Source organism: Lissotriton vulgaris, chromosome 10 (assembly GCF_964263255.1).
Source record: "Lissotriton vulgaris chromosome 10, aLisVul1.2, whole genome shotgun sequence".
Lineage (NCBI taxonomy): Eukaryota > Metazoa > Chordata > Amphibia > Caudata > Salamandridae > Lissotriton > Lissotriton vulgaris.
This window is the reverse complement of record NC_141698.1, coordinates 1,067,290,394-1,067,315,223: the sequence shown is the minus strand read 5'-3', so window position 1 is coordinate 1,067,315,223 and position 24,830 is coordinate 1,067,290,394. Positions and strand designations below refer to the sequence as shown.

General features: G+C 46.8%; 1 protein-coding gene across 1 annotated transcript in view; it reads right to left on the bottom strand.

Moving 5' to 3' along the window:
• NEK10 (NIMA related kinase 10) overlaps positions 1 to 24,830 on the bottom strand; it is a 1,232,468-nt gene that overhangs the window by 98,905 nt on the left and 1,108,733 nt on the right. The window contains exon 35 of the mRNA XM_086942130.1: positions 2,348 to 2,456. Within this exon, the coding sequence (XP_086798256.1) occupies positions 2,348 to 2,456 (109 nt within the window). The remainder of the gene's footprint in view (positions 1 to 2,347; positions 2,457 to 24,830) is intronic.

Sequence of the window (24,830 nt, the reverse complement as noted above, 5' to 3'; positions counted from 1 at the left end):
ACTAAATGTCCCCTGTAAGGGCCAAGATGTCCTCTCTAAGGGCTAGATGTCCTCTGTAAGGGCCTAGACGTCTTCTATAAGGGCCTAATCGTACCCTGTAAGGGCCTAGATGTCCCCTCTAAGGGTCTAGGTGTCCTCTCTAAAGGCCTCTATGTAATTTCTTAAGGCTCTGTCTAGCCACGAAAGGGCATCGTTTGCACCAACTGGGCAATGAATCGCCTGTAGCCTGGTCATAACCCAAACATTAAATAACAAGGACACTTCTGTAAATAAAGGTAAAAACTGTATTGCAATTAATACAACAAGCTATGACTGTGAGGCTGCGATGCAGAGTCTGTCGTTGTCATCAAAGCTGCCATTGACGAGCGATGTGAGGGCCTGCGGTGAGGATGCGTCACGCAGCGCTGATTAGGAAGAGGCTGCAGGCCGCAGAGGTAATGCTGGTCTTTGCAATGGGTTCAATTCATGCAGCAGTGGCAATGCATCAGTTATGCTCAGGGTTGTGGCTCGCAGCAGTGGAGATGCATTAGTTCTTCTGGGCCCACAGAGGTTGATAGAGCACCTTAGGCCCACTTCGAAGGGTCCAAGAATGGGATGGCACCACTTATCAGGTTAGACTCACAGAGGGCAGAGTCCAGGTGCTGGAGTCAATGTTATGAAGCCTTATGTCCCTGATGCTCAAGTCAGGAGGCCAACCAACTAGTCCTTGTAGTTACTCTGGGGTCATGGGTTTAACAGGTCTAGGTCCAGTCCTTCTTACCCAGGCAAGAGGGCAGCAGGTAGACGGTTTGCACCACAGGGCAGCAGTCCTACAGAGTAGCAGTCCAGCAGAGTGACAGTCCTTTCAGCAGCACAGTAGTCCTTCTTCCTGGCAGAGTATCCACAGATTCAGAAGTGTACTGAAGAGTTAGGGTTGGAGGTCTAATATTTATACCCAGTGCTTACATTGAAGTTGAAGAAGCTTCTAGGGTTTTCACCCCCTGAGGTGTCAGGGATCCCCTTCCTGCCTGACCTGGCCTCAGCTTGTCTGGGGTCACAACTGACTAGTGGCAAACCCTTTGTGAGAGCTCAGGCAGAGCCTTTGTGATGTGCAATTGTGGTAGATGACAGCTCCCACCCCTCGTTAACTCTGAGAGCAATATAGAAAGACCAACTGCCAGGTACACCTAGTCACGTGAGTCTGGATCAGGTTTCTGGCACCAAATAGTTAGGACAAGCAAATGCTAATTTTCTAAAAGTGGCATTTTCAGAATTGTGATTAAAAATCTGACTTTATGATTAAAGACAGCTTTTAATTACAATTCTTTAACCACCAAACTTGGCTTGCCTACATGGTCCCTATTGAAAGTTACTGCTTATTAAATATAATAAAGCAACAGCAATGTTATCCTAAGGGAGAAGGTTTTTCCACCACCGGGACATGTAAAACTTAAAACTACATGTCCAACTTTTAAAATACACTGCACCCTGCCTTCTGGGCTGTCCAGGGCCTATCGTAAGGGTGACTTATATGTATTAAACAGGAAGGGTTGGACCTGGCTAAAGATTTGTTTTGCCAGGTCAATTGGCAGTTTAAAACTGCACACACAAAATCCAATAGCAGGCCTGAGACATGTTTAAAGTGCTACTTACGTGGGTGGCACAATCAGTGCTGCAGACCTACTAGTAGCATTTAATTTACCGGCCCTGGCACAGGTGGCACAGGTAGTGCCACCTTACTAAGGACTTACAAGTAAATTAAATATGTCAATTGGGTGCAAGCTAATCCTATCATGTTTTAAGGAGAGAGCACAACACTTTATCACTGGTTAGCAGTGGTAAAGTGGGCAGAGTCCTAAAGCCAACAAAAATGAATTCAGCAAAAATAGGAGTGAAGGCCAAAGGTTTGGGGATGGCCCTGCAAAAAGGTCCAAGTCCAACAATCAGCATGATAATTTGAGGATTTTTCTCTTTTCTGATGTTAATGGGGTGACTTAAAGGACAATACAACAGCTGATGGTGGTACAAAAGGAGCAAATGAGACTGAGTTATGCGAACCCAGGAACCACTCTACTGTTTGAGTGAGTTGTAATTGTCTTGAAGTGAAAAGTCATTTCCGTTTTTCAATGTATGAGTGACAAGATCATTTTTCAAGCTGGGAAAACTGAACTCGACACAGATATTTTATACACAATTGTTGCTTTACTCTCAGTGTTAATGTTGGGACACCCAAAACCTTTTGTAATATTTTGTTTACTATTTACTATGAAGGTGACATTTAAGGTCACACTATTGCACTTGGGAATAAGTGCCTCTCACTCCGCCAGGTTGTCCTGCTCGTTTGTTGGTGGCTGCCACTTGGCCATACCTGTTCTGTCATCAGGAAGCAGGGAGCTTCCTCCGAGGGACTGAAGTAACAAATGGCAATCTGCAGTGAAGAAGTTGGGCTCGATAAGTTCTAGGGATCCTTGCAAGAGCTGAAGAAGGAACAGAAACAAAAGCAAAGTTGGTACAGTTTGTCATTACTGCAAGAAAATATTCAGGGATTACACTGTGGAAAACTGGGCAACAAGTGAATGAATATTCCATAGAAAATGCTTCATTAATTGAAGAGACTGGGGATTTTCCGGAGTGACTGCTGTGTTGAGATGGAACTACATTATTATTCTCCTAAAAACTAGTATAATTCATTTTCAACATCAGTAGTTTCCAATATCACACTGGTCCCACCACTTTCATCCTTCCAGCCTCATAATTAAACTCACAATATAATAACAGCAAGCACTAAGAAAAACCCCACAAAGTTGGCTCTGTAAATACAATTTGATGTTGTTTGCTTCCAAACATTAGTGAATGAAAGAACAAGTGATAAGTTGGTGAAGTATTCTGTAAACAAAACAACCTAACATGAAGTCCAGCCCAGGCTACAAATCTCATCCACTGTATTAAAAAAAGTGGTTTAAAATAGAATCCATTTACAACAAAAAGAAATGTTAGAGAGGCAGAGCCCACACAATATGGCTACAACCAGGTCATCCAGGCAAATAGATTACTCTAAAAGCTCATCTAAGACCATGCAAAGGAAACAGCTGACAAAGCAGCAACACAGCCATTGCACACTGAACATAAGACACACGAAGATAAAACCACAACATATTTGGAAGCAACAAACCCGGGACGATCACACTGTAATGATACATCAGAAAACAATGAAAGACACACAACTATAAAAAGTCACACACTGGTAGAAAGTCACAAACACAGCAAATCACAGTTTAAAATATGTATAAGTTACCTACCTTTGGAAAGTTGATCTGATATGTTTTTTGAATTTATCCGGAATATGTCCCAAGCTGGGGTCCCTATCTAGACCCTTTGGTAGCAAAGACTCAGTCAATTTACCAGTCCAGAGACTGAGAAGCCAGTGGAACATAAATCCACAAGCCTCCTTCACACTAAGTGGAGATGGTGTGTCTGGGTAACAATCAGTCCTGCGAGACTCACAGGAGCACTTGTTGTTTCCAAATCCATTTTCAACATGAATAGACACACTTAAGGATACCTACCAAGGATATATTCTTATAATTTGTATTTGAATAAAAAGATCAAAGTCCTTTCATCATAGTACATAAAGTATGTGCAACACTAACTACAAAAACCAGCACGATACTGGCAGTAGCAGTGGCTGACAGGCTAAATATAATGAACAATCGCAGCATCATAACATTAATTCAGCATGTCACTGTGGTTCTCCGACCCCTCTGTTCCTGTCACTGGTTAAACTGCTTTTGCAAAACAAGGGGCTCCTAAAAAATACTCAGTGGCCTCTCTTCTAACCCACATACCTTATTGGAAGAACAAAGATGTAGTTTCACACAAAGGAAGTTAATGTCTCTCCCGCTGCTCCTAGTGCTAATGGTGTTCTAGCTAAAGCCGATAATGCTGTCCAGCTTGCTCAAGTCTCCCAAAAAGAGTTTGCAGCTTATGTGCAAACGTCAATCTCTTGGCCCCTGAAAATTCCTCTCTCTCCCTATCTCTTGATTGCATCAGGTTTATATACCTTTTGGGGCTCTTCTATGAAATGTTGTTAAGAATAACTATCCAAATACAAGGATGACACTCTGTCATACACAGCGATGAGCTACAAAAACAGTGTTTTTTTAGAAGAACCCTCACCGACCAACCTAGATGGTGGCATGCTTCATCATTGGGTTCCCAGATGGGCTGCCGAGTGCAACCCAGCTGTGCTGCGATGCCTGATCTACATTGGAGCAGGTTTGTTTTCGGGATTTTAAATGAAAAGGGGTGCTGGAAGTGTGGTTTAAAAGTACCTCTAGAATGCACAATAACTACCTTTATTCTTGAGGTTCTAGGGCACAGTTAAAAACAGAGCGGGGTTACTATGGGGGAGGATGCGTGTTGTAAACACTGTCAGTATGTTTGCAGCAGAGGAGGAGTGGACAAGCAGGAGCACACCAGTCTAGACTGTGGGCTGCTCAATGTTAGATCGCTGCGTAAACACAGGCTAGACATTTACGACCTGCTTACAGAAAAACAATTCGATCTCCTGTTTCTTACATGGTTGGATGCAGACTCGGACCCAGATATCATCGAGGGTATCTGTTGGCCAGGCACGATAGGCCCATCGGCAGAGGTGGAGGTATAGCCATTGCATTCAAGCAACCGCTGTGTTGTCATATGGAGCACATTATGATTATGGACAGTGAGGCAGGCGCCTTTACTATTAGGGTGAACGGTGGTACTACTGTGAAGGGTTTTCTAATTTACAGACCTCAGGGTCCCTATTTCAGGTTTTCTGACAGCTTGGTAGAGGGAATTACAGAGGCCGCTCTACGTAGAGATAAGTTCCTCGTGCTAGGGGATCTGAACATGCACATGGAAGATCCCTTGGAAAGAGGGGCTGTAGGGTTCTGTCAGGCATTGCAGGCACTACAGCTGGAACAGAGAGTGAAGACCCCCACTCACCAGCAGGGCCACTTACTTGACCCGATATTTGCTAATTGGGAGGAAGTACAGGCCAAACCCACCATCCCGGTTCCTTGGTCAGACCACTTTCTTGTGCCTTTTATGGTGCAGATTCCGGGTGCTAGGATACTGGAACAGGCACCTCTTCACTATCCGGCCGGAAGTGGGTAAAATTCTCTCAAGCGAGGTTTGATGAGGCACCTACCAAAGGAGGGAGGCCGGGTGGGTTGGATGTTGACACAGCTAGCAGTAACCTGGATAAGCGTATTATAGAGGCGCTGGACTGCACTGCCCCACTCTGTCTGGCCAAGGCGGGTCATGGCACACAGAGAACGGCCCTGTGGTACAACGACGAGCTGCGGCGGGCAAAGGCGGAGTGCAAGCGCTCTGAGAGGCAGTGGAGGGTGGCCTTTTTGAGCCAGGCCAGGCAGGAGCATTTAGTGAAGAGGCGGGCATACCATGGGCTGATCAGGAAATCAAAAGCAACCTACTATGCAGAGAGGATTAGGGAGGTGGAGAACTCCGCTAAAGAACTGTTTAAAATCTACAAATCTTTCTCGGTAGCTAAATCCTCCGTGGTACAGGGGGACTGCTCGGTGTATTCTTGCAATCGTATTGCGGATTTTTTTGCGAAAAAAGTCGCGAAAATCTACTCATCCTTCCCAGCCCAAACTACAACAGGATCTGAGTTCGCTGAAGCTGTGGGGGATGTTAGGGGATTGTATGGTTTGGCAAGCCTCACTATCCCCCCGCCAGAGGCGCTCATACAGATCTGCAGATCGGTAAACTCAGGATCCCCGAGGGATCCTGCATCTCCTAAGAGGCTCGCGGGAAGCCTGGTGACCCTGGAGCCCTACATTAGACACCTGCTAGATGTATCCTTTAGGACTCACACCATAACAGGCGGTTGTGCTTCCCCTACAAAAGAAGCCGAACATCAGTTTCGAGAAACCGGAGAACCTCCGCCCTATTTCACTTCCACCATATATGGCCAAAGTAGCGGAGAAGGTCGTGAACATCCAGCTGATGGAATTTGTGGAGGAGGCGAACCTCCTTCATGCCACTCAGTTTGGATTCCGGCCTCGAAACTCTACGGAGTCGGCCCTACTTATGGCGGTCGAGACTATCAGACAGGGGATGGATGAGGGTCAAAGGTCAAACTATGGACCTGATTCTCCTGGATCTAAGTGCAGCATTCGACACTGTAGCACATGCCACCTTGCTACAGTGTCTGAATGAATGTGGGATCTCAGGTACTGCACTGAAACTGATCAAGTCCTTCTTGGTAGATAGAGGTTTTCAGGTAAGGCAGGGGGACTGCTACTCCAGAGTGGTCAACTTGGGTCAGGGTTCGTCCCTGAGCCCAACCCTATTCAATCTGTATATCTCCCCAGTGGCTACCATAGTTGAGGGCTATGGGCTGCCCATAGTGTCCTATGCCGATGACACGCAGCTGGTCATCTCCCTATCGCGCGCGCCCGGTCTTGCTGCGGACAGTTTCAGAGCCTGCATGCAGGAGCTGGCATCCTGGATGTCGTACAACTGCCTGAGGCTGAACGGCAGCAAGACGGAAGTGCTCGTGGTGGGAGGTGGCCCGTTGGTGTGGTCATCGGCATGGTGGCCACCCTGTTTGGGGTCGCCACCCATGGCATGTCAGGAAGCCAAAAACCTGGGTGTATGGCTCGATACTGACCTAACATTTGGGCCCCAGATTAACCGGGTGGTAGGGGTGTGCTTTGGTGTTCTGAAAGGCCTGCGGAAGGTTCTTGAGCTCCTACCAACGGAGGCCCGAAGGACGCTGGTGCATGCCCTTGTAACAGCACGATTAGACTATGGCAATCTTCTCTACCTGGGGGCCGCAGGAAAGAGCCTTGACCGCCTTCAGGTGTTACAGAATGCCGCGGCCCGCTTGGTCCTGAGGTTGCCTAGGAGATCGGCCTCAAAGGCAGCGCTCCAAGTACTTCACTGGCTCCCGTGAGGAGCAGAATCGAGTTCAAGGCTCTGTGTACGTGCCACCTCATTATTGGCGATAAGGCACCGCTACCATTACAGGACCTTGTTACCCGTTATGAGCCACTTCGAGCCTTGAGATCTTCCGGCTCTGGGCTACTGAAGATTCCCAAAGTGAAAAAGGCACGTATGGGGGGCAGGTCCTTTAGGTTTCTAGCCGCTAAAATCTGGAACAAACTCTCATTGTAACTGCGCCTGGAGTCGTCAGAGTCCAGATTCAGGGGTAAACGCAAAACTCATCTTTTTGTCCGGTAAACTGGTGCCGGGTTTTAGTTGCTGTGATTTTGCTGCTCCCACCTACCATAGCGCGGGGACACGCCGATGTGCGTAACCAGGCGCCTCAAATTATGAAGATAAAATTGGTCTTCCATATCCCACTTTAAGTGTTCAACATGTTTCAGATCCCGACAAGGGTGTTGAGGCTTTCTTCAGGACTGGATCAAGTGAATAGTGAATATATCAGCACACATGTTAAGGTGTGCTGTGGTGCAGTGAAAGTACCGTACTTACGGTTCCCACCATCAGGAAAACTATAAGAGGTAAAAATGATCCCGGAGGGGGCGGACTCCTGTAGTCACACATTCGTCAAGGATGTCCACCCGCCTTCGATACCTACTGCAGTGCTGCTCGGGTACGGGAAATTACATTTTCTGTAGTAATTGATACTGGGAAATGCAGTGCTGTAACCTTCATATTATAAGGTGGTTTATTGGTAGTGTTAGGTAGGCACATAACACCACAAACAAGGTCATTGACATGGTCCTGGATCCTAAATAGGGTCTCTATAAATTAGCACCTTGCTCAACCCTTGGTAGCTGACACCAAGCAATAAGGCTTACCTTAGGAGACAGGCATGTAAAGCATTTAAAAAGACCAATACAGTAAATAAGTAAGACACAACACACATTAAAAATCCCACACCAGTTTATAAACATAGGAAATATTGTTTATCTTTAAAATGACACCAAGATTACCAAAATCCAATCTAGGGAATTGTTAAAGAAAAAACACTTTCTAGTGCTTAGAAACCAATTGCGCCCCTTCTGGACATCCGGTCGCGCTTGACCAGGACAAAGTCAAAGTTTGAGGATGACCGTGATTAGGCCCTGCTTGGATACCCCACGCAAGAGGCCTCGGTCAAAATGTTACCATCCCACTTAGAAACTTTTTTAGAGCTTTTTCGGCCAAGGACCCTCGCTGTGCTCCACCAGTCCAGATTTGGTGTGGATTCACTGGCTTGACTTTCAGGGAGCTCCCAGTCAAACTCCAGAAGCTGGACCTCCAGAGCTCTTCAGTGAGACAACATGGAATCTGGGCCAGGTTGCGGTTAAAGGTGGCCGGCTTGGCTCTCGCGGTCAGATCGGTCACTTTCTGGAGCTTTTTTCAAAAAGGTTTCCCAAACTTTCCCAGACTTCTGGACGTCCTCTCAGAACATCGCCTGGTGGGATCCAATTGTTCAAAACGCAAATCCAAGGGTCTGGAATCTCCTAGATGATTCTTTACAGGCCTAGACTTCACTTCCAACAAATTCACTTGGTCAACTCCTTAAAGCTCCACTGGACGCACTCCAGGCGGGCAACTCTGGTTGGAGAAGGGTCAGTTAAGCTGTGTTAACCTGTAGGAAAAGTCCTCAGGGCTGAAGTCCCAGATAGTGCAGCAGGCGCAGCCTTCACCAGGCAGACCTACAATGTTTCAGGCAAGGCGATCGCTACCTGCCATATGTGAGTGAACAGGAGCTAGGAACCCAGAGATAAACTCCAGAGAGCAGAAAGCCAAGATCCTTATTCAGGCAAGATGATGGCCAGCTAAAGACTGGGACAAAAGCTAGGACCCCAGGGTATGCTCCCAGGAGTACAAGACCAATATCCTCATTCTAGCAGTGCGATGGCCACCTGCCAGCATTAGAGTGGGACAGAAGCTAGGACAATTGAGAGTAGAAACCAAGATCCTTATTCAAGAAAATGGCCACCTGTTAGTCAAAGAGTGTGACAGAAGCGAGGACCCCAGGAGAACAAAGCCAGTATTCTCATTTCTGGCTGTGTGATGGCCACCTGCCAGCCATAGAGTGGGACAGCAGCCAGGACCCCCGGGGCAGGATTCCAGGAGTACAAGTCCAGTATCCTTATTCTGGAAGTGTGATGACGACCTGCCAGCCGAATAGTGAGACAGAAGCCAGGACGCCCAGGAGTACTAGGTCAGTATCCTCAATCTGGCAGTGCGATGGACACTTGCCAGCCGAAGAGTGGGACAGAAGCTAGGACCCCAGCATTAAACTCCAAAGATTAACAAAGCCTAGGTCCTTATTCAGGCAAGACTATGGCCACCTGCCAGTCAAAGATGGGACAGAAAACAGGACACCATTGCAGGACCCCAGTAATACAAGGCCAGAATCTTCATTCCGCAAAAAGAACAATTGATGGACAGAATGCAGAATAATGTCATACATTCACCCCAGCACAGAGATGTGGGCCTAAATACATCGTTTTTTTGCTCACCATGCCATTACATTTTGGACCTAGCCATATGCAAATCAGTCCTGACAGGGAGGCGTACGTGTTTGCACGTAAAGTATATAAAAAAGATATTATCACAACTAAGTCTGCTTTTGTCTCCGAGAGAATATTAACAGCCCCTAACAAATCTAAAGAGATATTTAAGGTCCTTGGCGAATTAACATCGGACGCCAGGACACTCCCGAATCTGCCCCCCTCCGCAGAGTCATGTAATGCCTTAAACACCTTTTTTATTGACAAGATCTTGGCAATTAAAAACTCCATCCCCTTTTCCCCTCTCTCAGTTACAGCTGCAGCCCCCCCTATCAACACCTCCACCCTGACTTGTTTTCCCACACTCGATCCCGACTCCCTAGCCAAGTTGGCTATTTGAGTGAAATCCGGCTCCCCCAAGGATTGTTGTCCTCCCTCAGTGTTTCGTGACATCTATCATACTCTACCGCACTGCATTCTACCCCTACTTATTACCTCCCTCAACTCTGGCACAGTCCCTAGATCATTTAAGGAGGCCCTACTGGTGCCTCTGCTGATAAAACCTGGCGCGGACCCAGCGGTCCTCGCCAACTACCGGCCCATCTCCCTCTTGCCTTACCTGTCTAAAATCTTGGAGGCACACGTGACTACTTGCCTCTCGCAATTCATCGAGGAGTCCAAATTCCTGGAAAGGAACCAGGCCGGCGTCAGACCAACCCATTCTACCGAGGCTGTGATCCTTGCCGTGATGGACAACCTCAGAGGCAATGCCGACAGAGGACGCTCCCAGGCATTGGTCCTACTCGATTTGTCGGCGGCATTCGACAGGGTGGATCATAACATCTTAATCCACCGTGTCGAGTCCGCCGGAGTCTGTGGGCCTGCCCTGTCCTGGGTCAAGTCCTTTCTAGAGGATAGATTTCAAGCAGTTAGCTTGGGTCCATTTAGCGCCACCAGTGCTCCTTCACCTTGCGGGGTCCCCCAGGGTTCTTCTTTGTCCCCCCTCCTTTTTAATTTGTATCTCCAACCTCTTATTCACTCCCTGGGTAGGTGGGACGTCACCGTATTCAACTACGCTGACGACTTACAAATTATCTTTCCCCTTACCTCCCCTGACGCCGTTACCAACTTTCAGGCGGTCATGACACACATCCAGCACTGGATGAATCAAAATCAATTAAAGCTCAACCCTGGGAAATCTGAGCTCCTCCTTCCTGGGAGAAGCGCCTCTCATTGGGGCCCCCAGTACTGGCCAATCGAGCTTGGTCCACCACCTTCTCCTGCTGGTTGTGTAATGGGGTCATTATTGACTCTGAGCTCACCCTCAAGGCCCAGGTGAGTGCCGTAACATCTTCCTGTATGTTCCAGCTACACAGGATATGGAAAGTCGCCCACCTCTTGACCCCTGAAGCTCTGCTACAAGTTCTAATAGCATTGGTGATGTCCCGTCTGGATTTTTCCAATTCCTTGTACCATGGCCTCTCCAAATCCCTGCTGTCTAGGCTACAGATCGTCCAAAACCAGGCTGCCAGACTGGCATTCAAAATCCCCAGATGGCAGTCGGCCAAACCTTTATTACATCAACTACATTGGCTGCCAGTCAGTGAAAGAATAGCCTTTAAGGTCGGCTGCCTGGTCTTTAAAGCCTTGACTGGTCCCTCTTCCGCTTTCCTGAAGTCCCTGGTTATCCCCTACTGCCCCCGTACCTTGAGGTCCACTCACCTTCAGCTTCTAGTTATCCCCCGTTTCGAACTCATTAAACTAGGTGGCCGTAGCTTCTCTCATCTGGCTCCCAAGTTATGGGATTCTTTTCCACTCTCACTCAAGACCTCATGTTCTCTTTTATCATTTAGGAAATCCTTAAAAACTCTGCTCTTCTCACACCCCCACTAAAATTCCTCTTGTACAGCCTCAGTGTCCTATCAGCGCCAGGAAACTCATGGTGACAGTGCGCTCAATAAATTCCCCTTAACATTAACATTAACATGACCCTGCGCCCAATGGGAACAGTCCAGCCCGAACTGCCAGGCCAGGTCCTCTCTGGACTGGAAACACGCAGCCTACGACCTGTTTCGGGATTTCATCAGCCAGGATAGCTTGACTCCAGTAGCATGGAGAGCACGGGACCCACGTTTGGGCATACCCGTCCCACCTGAGGTGACAAATGCAAAAAGAACAATTGATGGACTAGCCTGGCTGATGAAAGTGTCCCAGCATGCTTGTTTCCGGTCCAGGAAGGATCTGGCTTGGCAGTTTGGTCTGGACTGTTCCCATGAGGCACAGGGTCAAGACTGATTTGCATATGGCTGGGTCTAAATTGGGGTGGCATGGTGAGCAAAAGAACAATGGATTTAACCCAGATCTCTTGACTGGGGCTGAATGTATGATTTATTCAGCATTCCATCCATCATTTGTTTGCCTAACACTTTTCACCCTAAGTGGGATGGGTCTGCCCAGACTTGGGTCTCTTGCTAACTCTGCCACTGGATTCAAGCTGGCCTGGCTGATGAAGGGTAATACCCGGAAACCGGTCCCAGGATGCTTGTTTTCGGTCCAGGGAGGACCTGGTTTGGCAGTTCGGTCTGGACTGTTCTCATGAGGCTCAGGGTCATGACTGATTTGCATATGGCTGGATCTAAACTTAGGTGGCATGGTGAGCAAAAGAAAGATAAATTTAACCCAGATCTCTTGACTCGGGGTGAATGTATGATTTATTCAGCATTCCGTCCATCATTTGTTCGCTTAGCACAGCATCCTCATTCTGGCAGTACGCTGGCCACCTGCCTGCCGAAGAGTGGGACAGAAGCCAGGACCCCAGGAGTACAAGGCCAGTATCCTCATTTGGTCGGGACAGCAGCAGAGTGGTACAGACGCTTGGACTTCAGAGTCAAACTCCAGAGAGTAACAAAGCTAAAATATTTACTCAGGCAAGACTATGGCTACCTGTGAGTCAAAGAGAGGGGCAGAAAACAGGACCCCATGGAAGGACCCCAGAGGTACAAGGCCAGTATCCTCATTCTGACAGGGCGTTGGCTACTTGCCAGCTGAAGAGTGGGACAGAAGCCAGTCCCCCAGGGTATAAAATCCTAGGAGTACAAGTCCAGTATCCTCCTTCAGGCAGTGCGATGGCCACCTGCCAGACGAAGAGCGGGACAGACGCTAGGACCCCAGTGTCAAACTCCAGAGTACAACGCCAAGCTCTTTATTCAAGCAGGACGAAGGCCACCTGCCAGTCGAAGAGTGGGACAGAAGCCAGGACCCCAGGGCAGGATCTCAAGAGTACAAGGACAGCTGAAGTGTGGGACAGAAGCTAGGATCTGCGGTCATATCTGAACAGTACAAGCCCAATGCTCTGGAACACTCCCCGCTAAAGACGAGACCAAAATGTAGAGCTGTGAAAAGCTTCTGAAAAACTTTAATGAATGTGCTCTACACATAAAACAGAATGTAGGCAGAATGAACTACGTCTCTCATCTGTAGTATGTCTCCTTGCTTCATTCTGTGCATCATATTCAAATTGTTGACTGCACTGATGTCATGGACTTGTGCTTGTTTGTTGAAATTCTATAAAATTCATTCAACAAAATACAGGAGCTATAAGCGCCCTTTCCCTGTATGGTAAGCCCTGGGGTCTGAACACAGGGCTTGTATTCTAACTCTGGCCAAATATTTATAGCAAAGAGACAAAGGCGGCTTTCTATTGACGACGTTGGAATGAATAATTCACCAGCCGCGCGCGCGCTCTGGCTGCCTTCCTTGCTTTGAAGGCCAGGCTGGCGGGGTACAGTCGCTTCACTCAAAGGAGAGAGCGGGAGGCTGCCAGGCGGCTTCCGTAGTCCCTTGTTTGATATCACACAATGGGAAAAACAAGAAATACCCAAACTGGCTTCTCTCAGCCAACTTTAGAAACAGCTGGGCAAAGATGGTGCACTGCTTGGAAATGAGGAGCGGCAGGAAGGGGCAATAAACTAAACTGCAGAGATGTACGTTTTAGCACAGCATGCAGGAGTATGTTCATCTACAGCTGGCAGGGTCGGGCTGGCACAAAAATATAGGCCCAGGAACCAAAATAAACATGGCCTCCAGTATCCAACCAGATAGCTAGAAAAGTGGCCCACATTTGTATATCAGGCCAGTTTTAAACTTGTAAGGACACGATGCAGGCAATGTGTGTGGTAATGACTGGAAATCAGCAGTACAAACCGACCTACCCAGTTATAAAACAGACCCACACACAGCTAAACAACAAGCATTTACAATGCAATGGTCTCGCCTTTACAAAAGTTAGAGCTATTGGCATTGTAAATGACAAAATTTGTATTTATGTGTTGGTTTTGAAAACAGATAAATGCCAATAGCTAAATCTCTCGCAAATGCGAGACCTATTGCATTTGCAATGTAATAGGTTGCGTATTTACACAAGTTTGAGCTATTGACATTGCAAATAACAATGCCTTTTATTTGTTTCAAAAACCAAAACATAAATAAAATGTCTCTCACACTGCTGTCTCTCTCACACTACTGTCTCTCTCACAATGCTGTCGCTCTCACACTGCTGTCTCTCCCTAGAACACACATATGCTGTCTCTCACACTGCTGTCTCTCACACTACTGTCTCTCTCACACTGCTGTCGCTCTCACACTGCTGTCTCTCCCTAGAACACACATATGCTGTCTCTCACACTGCTGTCTCTCTCACACACACTGCTGTTTCTCACACACTGCTGTCTTTCTTACACACAATGCTGTCTCTCACACTGCTGTCTCTCATACACACTGCTGTCTCTCACACTGCAGGTGTGGGTTAGTAAAGTTTCAGAAATTTTGTTTGTAATTAGGTGGCTTTTTAGCTTTGCTTTTATTAGTGTTTTTTAAACTTTATGTACATAGCATGCATATGAATGCATATATGTATATGTACGCAGCAAGCGCCATAGAAACAGCTTAACTAGAAGAGCACAAGCGAGGTAGTGTTGGACTGAGAGAAATGACTGCCATGTTCGAGTTTTGGGGAAATTAGAATTTTAGTGCTTTTGCACCAAAATCTGCATGACCTGCACAAATGTAACGAATGGTATGATTTATATTGCACCTGGTAATTACATAGTTAAACTAAACACCATGTACATCTGATCACAATTTAATAATCCACATTTGTAAATCTCGAACATATCATCCCTCAAAGTTTCAAGGGACTGGGTGCCATCACGGAGATTAAGTGAGCTATCAGTTACCCAGAGTAACATGATGATGAGATGAGCTGAGCTGAGCTACCGATCTAACCGCGGACCTCCCTCCGACCCCCCCCAGAGTCAGCTGCTCAGCCCGCTGCACCACACCTTTCCCTTGTAATGATGGCCTAGGAGTAATAATACAGGAGTACTACAAGAGTAAGTCACAGCTAACTCTTTGTGAATAGGGCCTGACATCTCTACTGACTCGAAGCCACCAGACAATTGCTGACCAATCGGTTGTGCGTGCAGCTACATTTTATGATCTTGGAACAAATGAGTAAACAAATTATATCACACTAGCTAAAGCTTACTTCTGTATAATAGATGGAGGTGCCTTAAAAGTCGAAAACATAAAAGCATGAATAAAAAAAAAGGAACACTTTATGAAAAACACGCATAGGGGATTGCCTCCACTGTGGTACATCTGTAAGAAATGCTGCCTAAAACGTGGTGTCAGCAACCATCCGCCGTACACAGCAGCACATCAAAAGCAGGCTTCGAAATGCGAATGGCTACTGATAGAGAAAGACCCTGGAATTCAGTCTCCTCACCGACAACGTCTGAAAGAAATACAGTCTCGAAAGCAGCGTTACCTTGCACTAACGAACATCAAAGACCTGAAAGTCGGAATGCGAGAGGCTGTACTGCCAGCATGCATATGTTTATGAACTCTCAAAGATGCGGGTCTTATGTATTTAATAGCACTAATAGTAATGTGTGCCCTCTGGGAGTGATTGCAGCTTTAACAACAAAACAGGCTCTGATTTCTAACAAATTTGGAAAGCACATTCAACGTTTTTTTAGTAACTTGATGCTACTAACGCTTATTCTATAACGATAACGCGCATAAATGTGTCAACTATGCTGCTGGCATATGTGGGGGGCCTGCAGCTCCTACATTCCTTACCGTGCAGGGCCAACTTAAGGCTTTCGCCTTCATATGTCGATAAACTGATGTGCGTCGTTCGACAGGGCCACAGTAATAGCTATAATCTTCAGCGTATTGAAAACGGCAAAAGCAGAGAAATTGTCATTCTTTCCATTCTGTCAGTCAAGAAGATACACAGCAAATTCTTTGGGAGCATCAACAAACAACAAATCTTAAACAAAAACAGCAGCACCTAGCTGTTCCCAGCAGAACGCGGAGAGTGCATTGTGCATTTTAATTCAGACAGTACTTTCTGTGCGGGAATGTAACTGGTTGCCTTTAAGGCTGAGGTGGCGAAGCCTTCCTTAAAACCAGTCTGTGCATTCGCATAGGTGTCAACAGTACCGGAAGCAAAAAAAGACAAGCACTCAGTCCCGTAACTCGATAACTGCACTTTGGTGGTCATGTTGCACAATATGAAAGCACTTCCCAACTAGGCTCAAAACAAAAACTACAACCTTTTAACCATGCAGCCTGTGGAGTGTAGCCAGCTATCCGTGTTGGTGTGTCTTGCCCCACACAGGGGTAGTAAGAGTATACAAATGCAACCATACACTAAACACTGGAGACCAGTGCTTGAAAAGGAAATATATTAGTGTAAGTGCTCCTTATCCTAGAGCACGTTTGCTCCTGAGAAGTGATGGGAGCAGTGCTGAGAAGTGGCGGTGCAATCCCTTCCAAATGAAAGAAGTGCAGGTGCTGAGTGCTGGCAGCGGCAGACAACCCACTGAGACACAGGCACGCGCCTCTATGTAGGAGGCATCTCAACTAATTGACTTCAAGCAGAGACATCTGACATTAAGACGCATGACACTTTTGAAGACAGGGGGTAGGCCACACCCTCAGGATGTACAACTTGCCGGACACTTTGGCTTGGAGCACGTCATTGTTATTAAGATGAAACCTCCCAGCATACTGTAAAGAAGATATCTTCAATCCAGGGTAAAAGTTGAAGTTAGACTTTATTAGTCAGAAGTAAAGAGACCTCCAGCTCCTTCCACAGCTTCCTCTGTACTGTCTGCTATTCATATCACAACATTCCAACCTCCTAGCAACATCCCCACTATTCTAAGAAGCAGAGATCCCAACACATCTCCCCCCATTACAATATCAGAAGAAATGTACAAATGAAACATATAAAAGTAAAACAAACAGGAACCAATAAAATCTATGGAGCATTACACTTTGCAACATTGCCACAGCTCCAAGCAGAACCATCATTTAGGATAAGAACATTTTTCTTCATAAACTTTACTTGTTTAGGTTGAGAATATTTACTTTCTTCCTTAGTTACAATCCCACATTTCTTTGTCACCACCCAATCACCAACATTTATATTCGAATCTTTCACCCTCATCCTGAGATTGTATAAATGTGTAGAATCACTCTGCCTACTGACAACACAATCTTTTACACTTGATCGATCGACCCACACACATTCTTTATTCTTCAGCCAACCCGGAACTTCCTTCAAACCTGGCTCACGCCCCTTTAGAGAGACAAATGGAGAGATACCCGTGACCGAATGTGGAGTTATTCTATAGGACCAGACCATCTTCTTAAGCTCCTCAGCCCACACCAAACCATTCGCTAAGGATAACTGAATGTTCTCCATCAACAATCTATTGATTCTTTCCACAAGGCCATTGGCCTGTGGCCTAAACAACGCAACCTTCTCATGACAAATCCCCATGCCATCCAAAAATTCCTTCATTTGTCTCGACACCAGCTGCACACCATTATCCGATACCAAAGTTTTTGGAATACCTTCATTTAAAAATGTTCTTTCCAAAAAGTTTATCACTCTCTTTGTGTCAATACTTTCAGTGGACTCCATTACGAACCACTTAGAATGATAGTCCACAAGAACCATTATGAATCTATTCCAAGTACCCAATTTGGAAATTGGCCCTAAGAAATCAATCGCCAATTTCTCCCATGGCCGTACCGGAAACTCAACGCAGGAAAGAGAAGGCTGCCTGATGACTTTCGTTTTATCGCTAGCAGCACACGCATGACAATTCCTAACCAACTCATCAATCTCACCATCCATCCCTGGCCACCAATAAGATTCGCGGATCCTTCTCTTGGTCATGTTCCTCCCCAAATGGCCTTCATGTGCTATATTCATGATCTTTGATCTGAGCTTGCACGGTGGCACCAATCAGTTCCTTCTCCACAACAGATACACTCAATTCGGCTTCTACATTAGAAAAACCCTTCAAGCGAATGTCATTAGAGGATTCCCTAGACCATCCCCCAGAAACATGTTTCATAACCAAAGGAATTATTTGATCATCAGCCATGGCAGACTCCCAATCGCTCTTATCAAAAGCAAGAATTTCATCACAACTAATTACAGGGTCATCAACTTCTACAAAATCTACAAAGTCTACAGGCATTCTGGATAAACAATCCGCAATAAATTTTTTCTCTCCTCTCACATACTCCATATGAAAATTGTAGTCAAGCACTGATAAAATCCATTTGGATATTCTAGCACCACAGCGTTGCGAACATCAAATTTAAACATCAAGTTTGAAACTCCGGTCTGTTAGTTACACAGTGACAGACAGCTATTAAAAACATCACTCAGGAAAGGGTAACGTTAAGGTGTGACATTGTAGCGCCAAAGTGGTAAGGATGAAGTCTTCAGGGCGCTTGAGATGTTCTGTGTTTGAACCGTGTAGGCATGGCGCTTCCTGAGCGCCCTCCTGAAAGAGTCTTTTGGAAGGAGGGGGTCGGATTCTCAAATCGGGCCTCATTAATGAGGCGCTCTTTGCACGAATATTCGGGGGGCTCGTATGAGGGGGTGCGGAAGTGTGCTCACGTGAGGGGCTCCTCACGTAGAAGGATGGAGGGGGTGTCACAAGAGTGGCTAAGGAAGCGGGCCTCTCGCGGGGGAAAGGAGTTGGGGCTAACACGAGAGGGGGTGAGGTGGGGGCTGCTTTGCACATACCTGCTCAGATGGCGGGTTGCTGTTTATTTTCTCAGAGAGATTTCAGGGAAAGGAAGGGAGTGCGTTTGGTGGAGTTCTTCTCTGGGAGTTTTGCGGGGTAGGAGGGATGGTGAGAGGTCAAAGCGATGCTCTGTTTTCATGTGAGCTAGCTGGCGGGCGGGGTTGTTATCGCGCCAGACCAGAAGTGCTGGGTTATTTAAAGTTAGGGCCTTGTTTACAGAACTCTAGGGCAGGTCTGCTCGAGTGGCTTTATGTGGTCAACCAGCCCCCCCCCCTCCTCCATCTGAACAGGCATGCTAATGTAGCTTCCGAGGCCCTGAAATCGGCCATTATTGTAACTTTAGCAAAGACCCCAAAATAGAAAAGTGTCTGAAGGAGGAGCGACCCCCTTTGAGCTTCAAACGACCAAATGCAAATTCTGCCGCCCACTGGGGGGCCTATACCTTCTTTTTAAAGATCATGTTAATTGCACCCCCCCCCCCAATCCGTGCACTAGGCCTATGAATTTCTGATATCTAGAAGTTTAATTGTTACGCATTACTAGCCTGTATCGTACTGTTGCAAATGTGTGTTGTATTGTCATTAAACTAGCGCTGCACACTGACGAGGCGCTGTTCGCGCATTTGCGGTTGGCTATCACCCTACCCTGTGGGTGTGCTCGGATCGAAGTATGTGGATGTGTGTGCGAGGGCCCGAGTTGTGCTTTTTATGTGTCTTTGCGTTGCAGGTATCGTGTGCAGTGAAGCGAAAGGAATGATTGATAAGGCGCTAGTGCATGGATGGAGAAGTGCGTGAATGCATCATTTATGGAAAGTACCCATATACCGGCCAGCGTTCTAAGAGCGCTCATGTCTAGAATGAGATATCTGCCCAAGACCACACATTCTTATCCTGCCGCCCTGCTGAGGAGTACTGGTGATGTCAGCTTAAAGGAGTGCAGGTTCCCAATACCTGTCTATATAAAGTGCCAGCTTTAGCCAGAATTTGGAGGTTTGCTACAAAGCTGCGGTTCCCTCCTTTGAGGCTCCTTTTGAGTCAACAAGGGCCACTGAGACAGTCCAAGGGTGAGAACCTGTTCCACAGTTTGGGGTAGCGCCTACAACAAGCGCATTGAGGGAGGGAGCTTCTCTGGATGGGTTCCATGTAATTAAAAGGAGCTTAGGTCCATGGCGCAGAGCTGCTCGACAACGTTGGAGACATTGGAATACATTTCAGTATGCACCTCTGAGCCTCGTGGGCTCTACACAAAGATGGCCCGGCCCCCCTTCACCGGAGTCCCTCGCGGGGGGGACTCGAAACCAACACAACGGCCCCCGGACAAAACAGCGCTACTGGGAGGGGGGCGGACACCGGCAATGTGTCCCGACGCCCCCCTCTTCTCACAGGGACAACCCCGAGCCCTCACCTTACCGGGCTCCGGGTTTCTGCTTCCAGGACGGCGGCGGGGCTCCCTCCCTCCGGGGAGAGCCTTGTGGCGGAGCCAGCGTCGCTCGCGCTCCCTGCCTTCTCCCGGCCTCTGTCGACGTCCTCCGATCTGGGGGAAGCCCTTGCGGCCCGACCAATGGCTGCGGGGCCTGGCGATGACGCAACGGGACTCCCGGGGCCAATCACAGCGCGGCCCGAGCTGCAGCTTCCCGGCAACGCTTCCTCGGGCACCTCGGCTATGGCGGGGTGGGCACCCGTCAGAGGTCCACAAAAAAGGGGCAAAATTGGTGTTCCTTAACTCCGTGCTGTGAAGGCCACATTGGCTCAGGCTGCATCACCCGGCCCGGCCAAGCAGCTCCCGCTCAGAAATAAGTATTCACTGGAAGTCATAAAATGATTCTGCCCCACAACGCGGACGGCCCTACCTTGCAGCAGGTGCGATGATCAGCGGTGCTGCAAGGCAGCCGAGCCCCATGAATTCCGGCGCCCCCGCGGCATGGACAATGGGAGGGAGGGTGGGGAATAAACAAGGCACAACAACGGCACAATAACTCCTCGGCGAGAGGGAGGGGGCGGTACTTAAAAAAAGACACGGAAACGCTCCCGAATCGCGTCGTGACGGGTAAAGAGTGATTGACAACCAATCTCTTCCAATGGCTAGCCTCCATTTATGGAGCTAGCCAATGGAAGAGAGAGGCGGGACAAAGCCCCATACTGTAGGTCAAAAGATTTCTGCTGCGCAGTACTACGGCCAGGCGAAACCTAAAAAAGGCCAACACACTCATCTGTCAGACCAGCCCATTGGGCACTGCATGATTGCCTTATAGCAAAAAGAACAAATGATGGACAGAATACTGAATAAATTAAACATTCACCCCTGTCACAGATCTGTGTTTAATCCAAAGTTTTTTTTGCCCCTCATGCCAACTCAGTTTGAATCCAGCAAAGGCAAATCAGTCTTGACCCTGCTCCCTAAGGGAACAGTCCAGCCGAACTGCTAAGCTGGCTCCTCCCTGGACCAGAAGCAAGCATCCTCTTACCAGTTTCGTGGCATCACCCCTCATCAGCCAAGCTAGCTTGCCTCCACTGGCATAGAGAGCACGGGACCCACATCTGGGCATACCAGTGCCACTCGGGGTGACACATTGATGGTTAGAACGTTGAACAGTGTCGAACATTCTCCCCAGTACAGAGATCTTGCCCTAATTCCAGCCATTTTTTTTTGCTCCCCATGTTAGTCCAGTTTAAACCCAGCCGTAAGAAAATCTGTCTTAACCCTGCTCCCCATGGAAACAGTACAGCCTGAACTGTCAGGCCAGTCCTCCCTGGACTGGAAACAAGCATCCTGGGCCCAGTGTTGGTTTAAGTCAACCAAAAAAAGGATGGATCTAACCCAGATCTGTGACTGGCGGGTGAACGTTTGGTTTGTTCAGCATTCCGTCCATCATTTGTTTGTGCTGTGATTGCCTTCCAGGCCAGTCCGACCCTGACAGTTCTAAAGCTACGCACCCTTCGCTCTCTGCTGCTTTCGCCACTATGGGAGTGGACTAGGGCACCTGAGTGTGTGAGGAAGTAAGTGAACCTGGTAAGGGTGAGTTTGACTGAGGCTGTGTGTACAATGAGTGAATGTGCCGTTATATGAGTGTGGGAAAGGAAGTTCAGGTGAGTGAGACGGCGATCAAGTGAATGTTCGTGGGAGAGAGATTGTGTTTATTTATGTTTTTTAAAAGCTTAGCAGACATTATTTTTGGTCTGGCCCAGTCAGAAGCACCTACAATTGTGTAGCCAGACTCATGTTTTCCATAAAAATGTAGGAAATGAATACATAAATATCGAACAAACCTACAGGGGATTTCAGTCAAACCTCCCTGTTCGTCGGTTTAAGTGGCCTTACATTTTGATTCACCCACCATAGGATTCAGCACAGGAAAATGCCTCAAGCAACTTCAGCCAGGGGATGATGGAACAGTTTTTTTTAATGTGCAATTTCGGGAGACAACGTATTGCTGAATAATAATGGTTTTGTGATGAATTATAACTGTAACTAATTAATTAAGAGTTTTTCACTTAAAACAAGTTTTGCAATTAGTTCAGAAATGTTCTTAGAACATGGATTAGATGGGACACATTTCAGCTAACATGGATGTGAGTTATTTCCATCAACGCTCATCCTCCCTCCCAAATCAATGTTCCACTGTGACTACACTATCATCAAGAAGGAAAATCACCTATTGCTTAGATGTAAAGGCAATACCTTTCTTGAGGACACAATAAGTGAATAAAAAGGTAACATTTTTTATTTTAGACAGACACTATCAGTGCAATGTAACACCATTCTATTAAACAATAGCGATATTAACCCAGACATAAAGTGCAAGGTTGTACAATACTATATATGTATACATAACGTATATAAATATAAAGGAGACTGTCACATATTAACAACAGGAATAAGAGGATTATTTAAAATAAACTCTCTCACAATATGCGAGCCATAGACTGAGACTCGATTACCAAGATGTCCTAATAGAGGATACTACATTTCTAGAATGTATTATATCTTAAGACCGATCAATTAACACTTGAGAGTGGTAACTCTAATCTCCCCTATGAGGGTCCTTACTTCACAAGCTGAGCGATCCTGGTTCAGCATGCAGGTATACAACTGCTTACCAGGCAAACAAAAGATGCTCTACTCAGAGCATGGAACACACCATAATGGTTCTCAACCCCTGTCCATAAGCACTTTTTCAGAGTAAAGAAAAAACTGTATGACCTGTGTATCAGGCAACAACCCATTAAGGATCAGAAAAAGATAAACACATAAAAAGCTGCCATCAACAGACCTAAATTAGAAAGTCACCACTTCCACACCTAACAGTAAAGCAGAATATGAATGCACACCAAATAAGTGTACATCATCAATTGCATTTCTTTTAGGTTATTCTGGACTGCCTCAAAAGATCCATATTAAAGAAGCAATGCATGTCTTCGCAGTGTAACTGACTGAGCCATAGCTCTGCCCATGGAATCTGTGGTACTCATGCAATTTTCTATGGTATATTTAGCCACTTCTAGGAAATCCAGCACCCACTGCAGCAGTTCACCTTTGGCTTCCCCCGAAGGGAAGGCTAAAAACACTCTACTGAGTCCCATGGCGCATGGGAAAACCTGCCAAGAACACATGCACTATTCAAAGATTGCAATGCTGCACTAACTGAAGAGAAAATATTTCTCCCACAACTTTCCAGCCATATGGACCCAGTGCTAGGTGAGACTAGAGGAAGGACACCAGGGTCTGCAGAAGCTGTCACTGCTTGCACAACCAGACTCTTTATGGAGGCATGTTTTAAAGACAGACAGGATCCCCAGGGGCGGGCCGATGCCTATGGGATATAGCATGATCTACTGGCATTCCCGTTACCGGCTTTGCCCAAGCTCCTAATGAAATGTAATATAGGGACTCATTATAAGTACATTCACTAAAAGGTCATAAGGGGAGCTCGCCTCTGCAGCCATACCAGGTGGAGAAAGTAAGTCCAGTTGTCTGAAGCAGACGGCTCCATTAGTGCCACATATGATACTGTTGGGCACCATTACAGCTTTGTATGGACATCAGAAAGAGTAATGGGCTCGGCGTCGACCAGCGCCACTGATGTCATTGGTTGATCAAACTCTGGCGCCGAAGGTGGAAACCCCAAAGGCTTGTCCACAGGTGCTGTTGAGGATCTGACGACGGATCTAAGGGTCTAACTGGTCCTAAGGGAGAGTGCACTGGGGTTAAGAAAACACACCAGAGGGAGGCTTAGGCCCAAAGGCTTCCTGCAGGGAGCTACAATATTCCCGCATTTGGGACAGAGTCTCCCTGGCTCCAGGGAAAATGGAGAGGGGCGCGGTAGACTATTGTAAGGACTTCTCAACCGGAGGCTGAGAGATGGCGTTGGAGTCACCTGACTTGTTCATCAGTTTTGTCTGTTTCAGCTTTGAGGATTTCTTTGACGGGACGATGAAAGAGTGAACGGCTCCTCAAGGGATCTATGAACTTCCAAGAGGACCGGCGACAATGCAGGGCCTCTGCTGGCCATGCCACTAGGATTTTTAAACAACTCTCCCTCAACGCCTTCGGCCAAACACGAGACAGGAACCACACTTCTCGAGTCGTGGTGCTCTTTGAGGCACTGAAAGTAAAAGGAGGCCCCCTTCTCTGTCAGTTTTGGGACAGGGGAGATATAGAGTAAGAAAAAATTGTCCCACACGTGCACCATTAAATTGGTAAGGAGTGGAATAATGGTACCAAGTGAGTTTTAGCTGTTTTGCAATACCAATCACACAAACATATTAAAGGCCAGGGGCTGGATTGCATCACATAGGTCAAGTGTTATAGTTGTTAAACCACCAAGAGTTACAAATTTGAACCACAATAACACAAAATTACATAGTGTCCAAATCAAGAAACAATGAAGAACCAAAGCATAGTTTTTTTGGAAAAATATATATATATATTTGTATTTATTCAAAAGTAAACATTTTATCACAGTGATAACCAATCATTTAAAAAAAATTTATACACATAGTGCAAAAAACATTTCATTAAAAACATTAAAAATCACATAAAGTAAACATGGGTTAAAGAGGTCAAAAGAAAATGGGTCGACGCGGCGTTTCGGTTACTCGCACTCTTTCCAGACCCGTGAATGCGCTGAGGGAGTAGGAGCAGGGAGGCCGAATTCTAAGCCCAAGTGGCAGGATAATCCCCACCATGGTATGAACGCCAAACTTGATTCACAAGCCCATTGAGAAGCTCGTGATTTTATATAATTGCC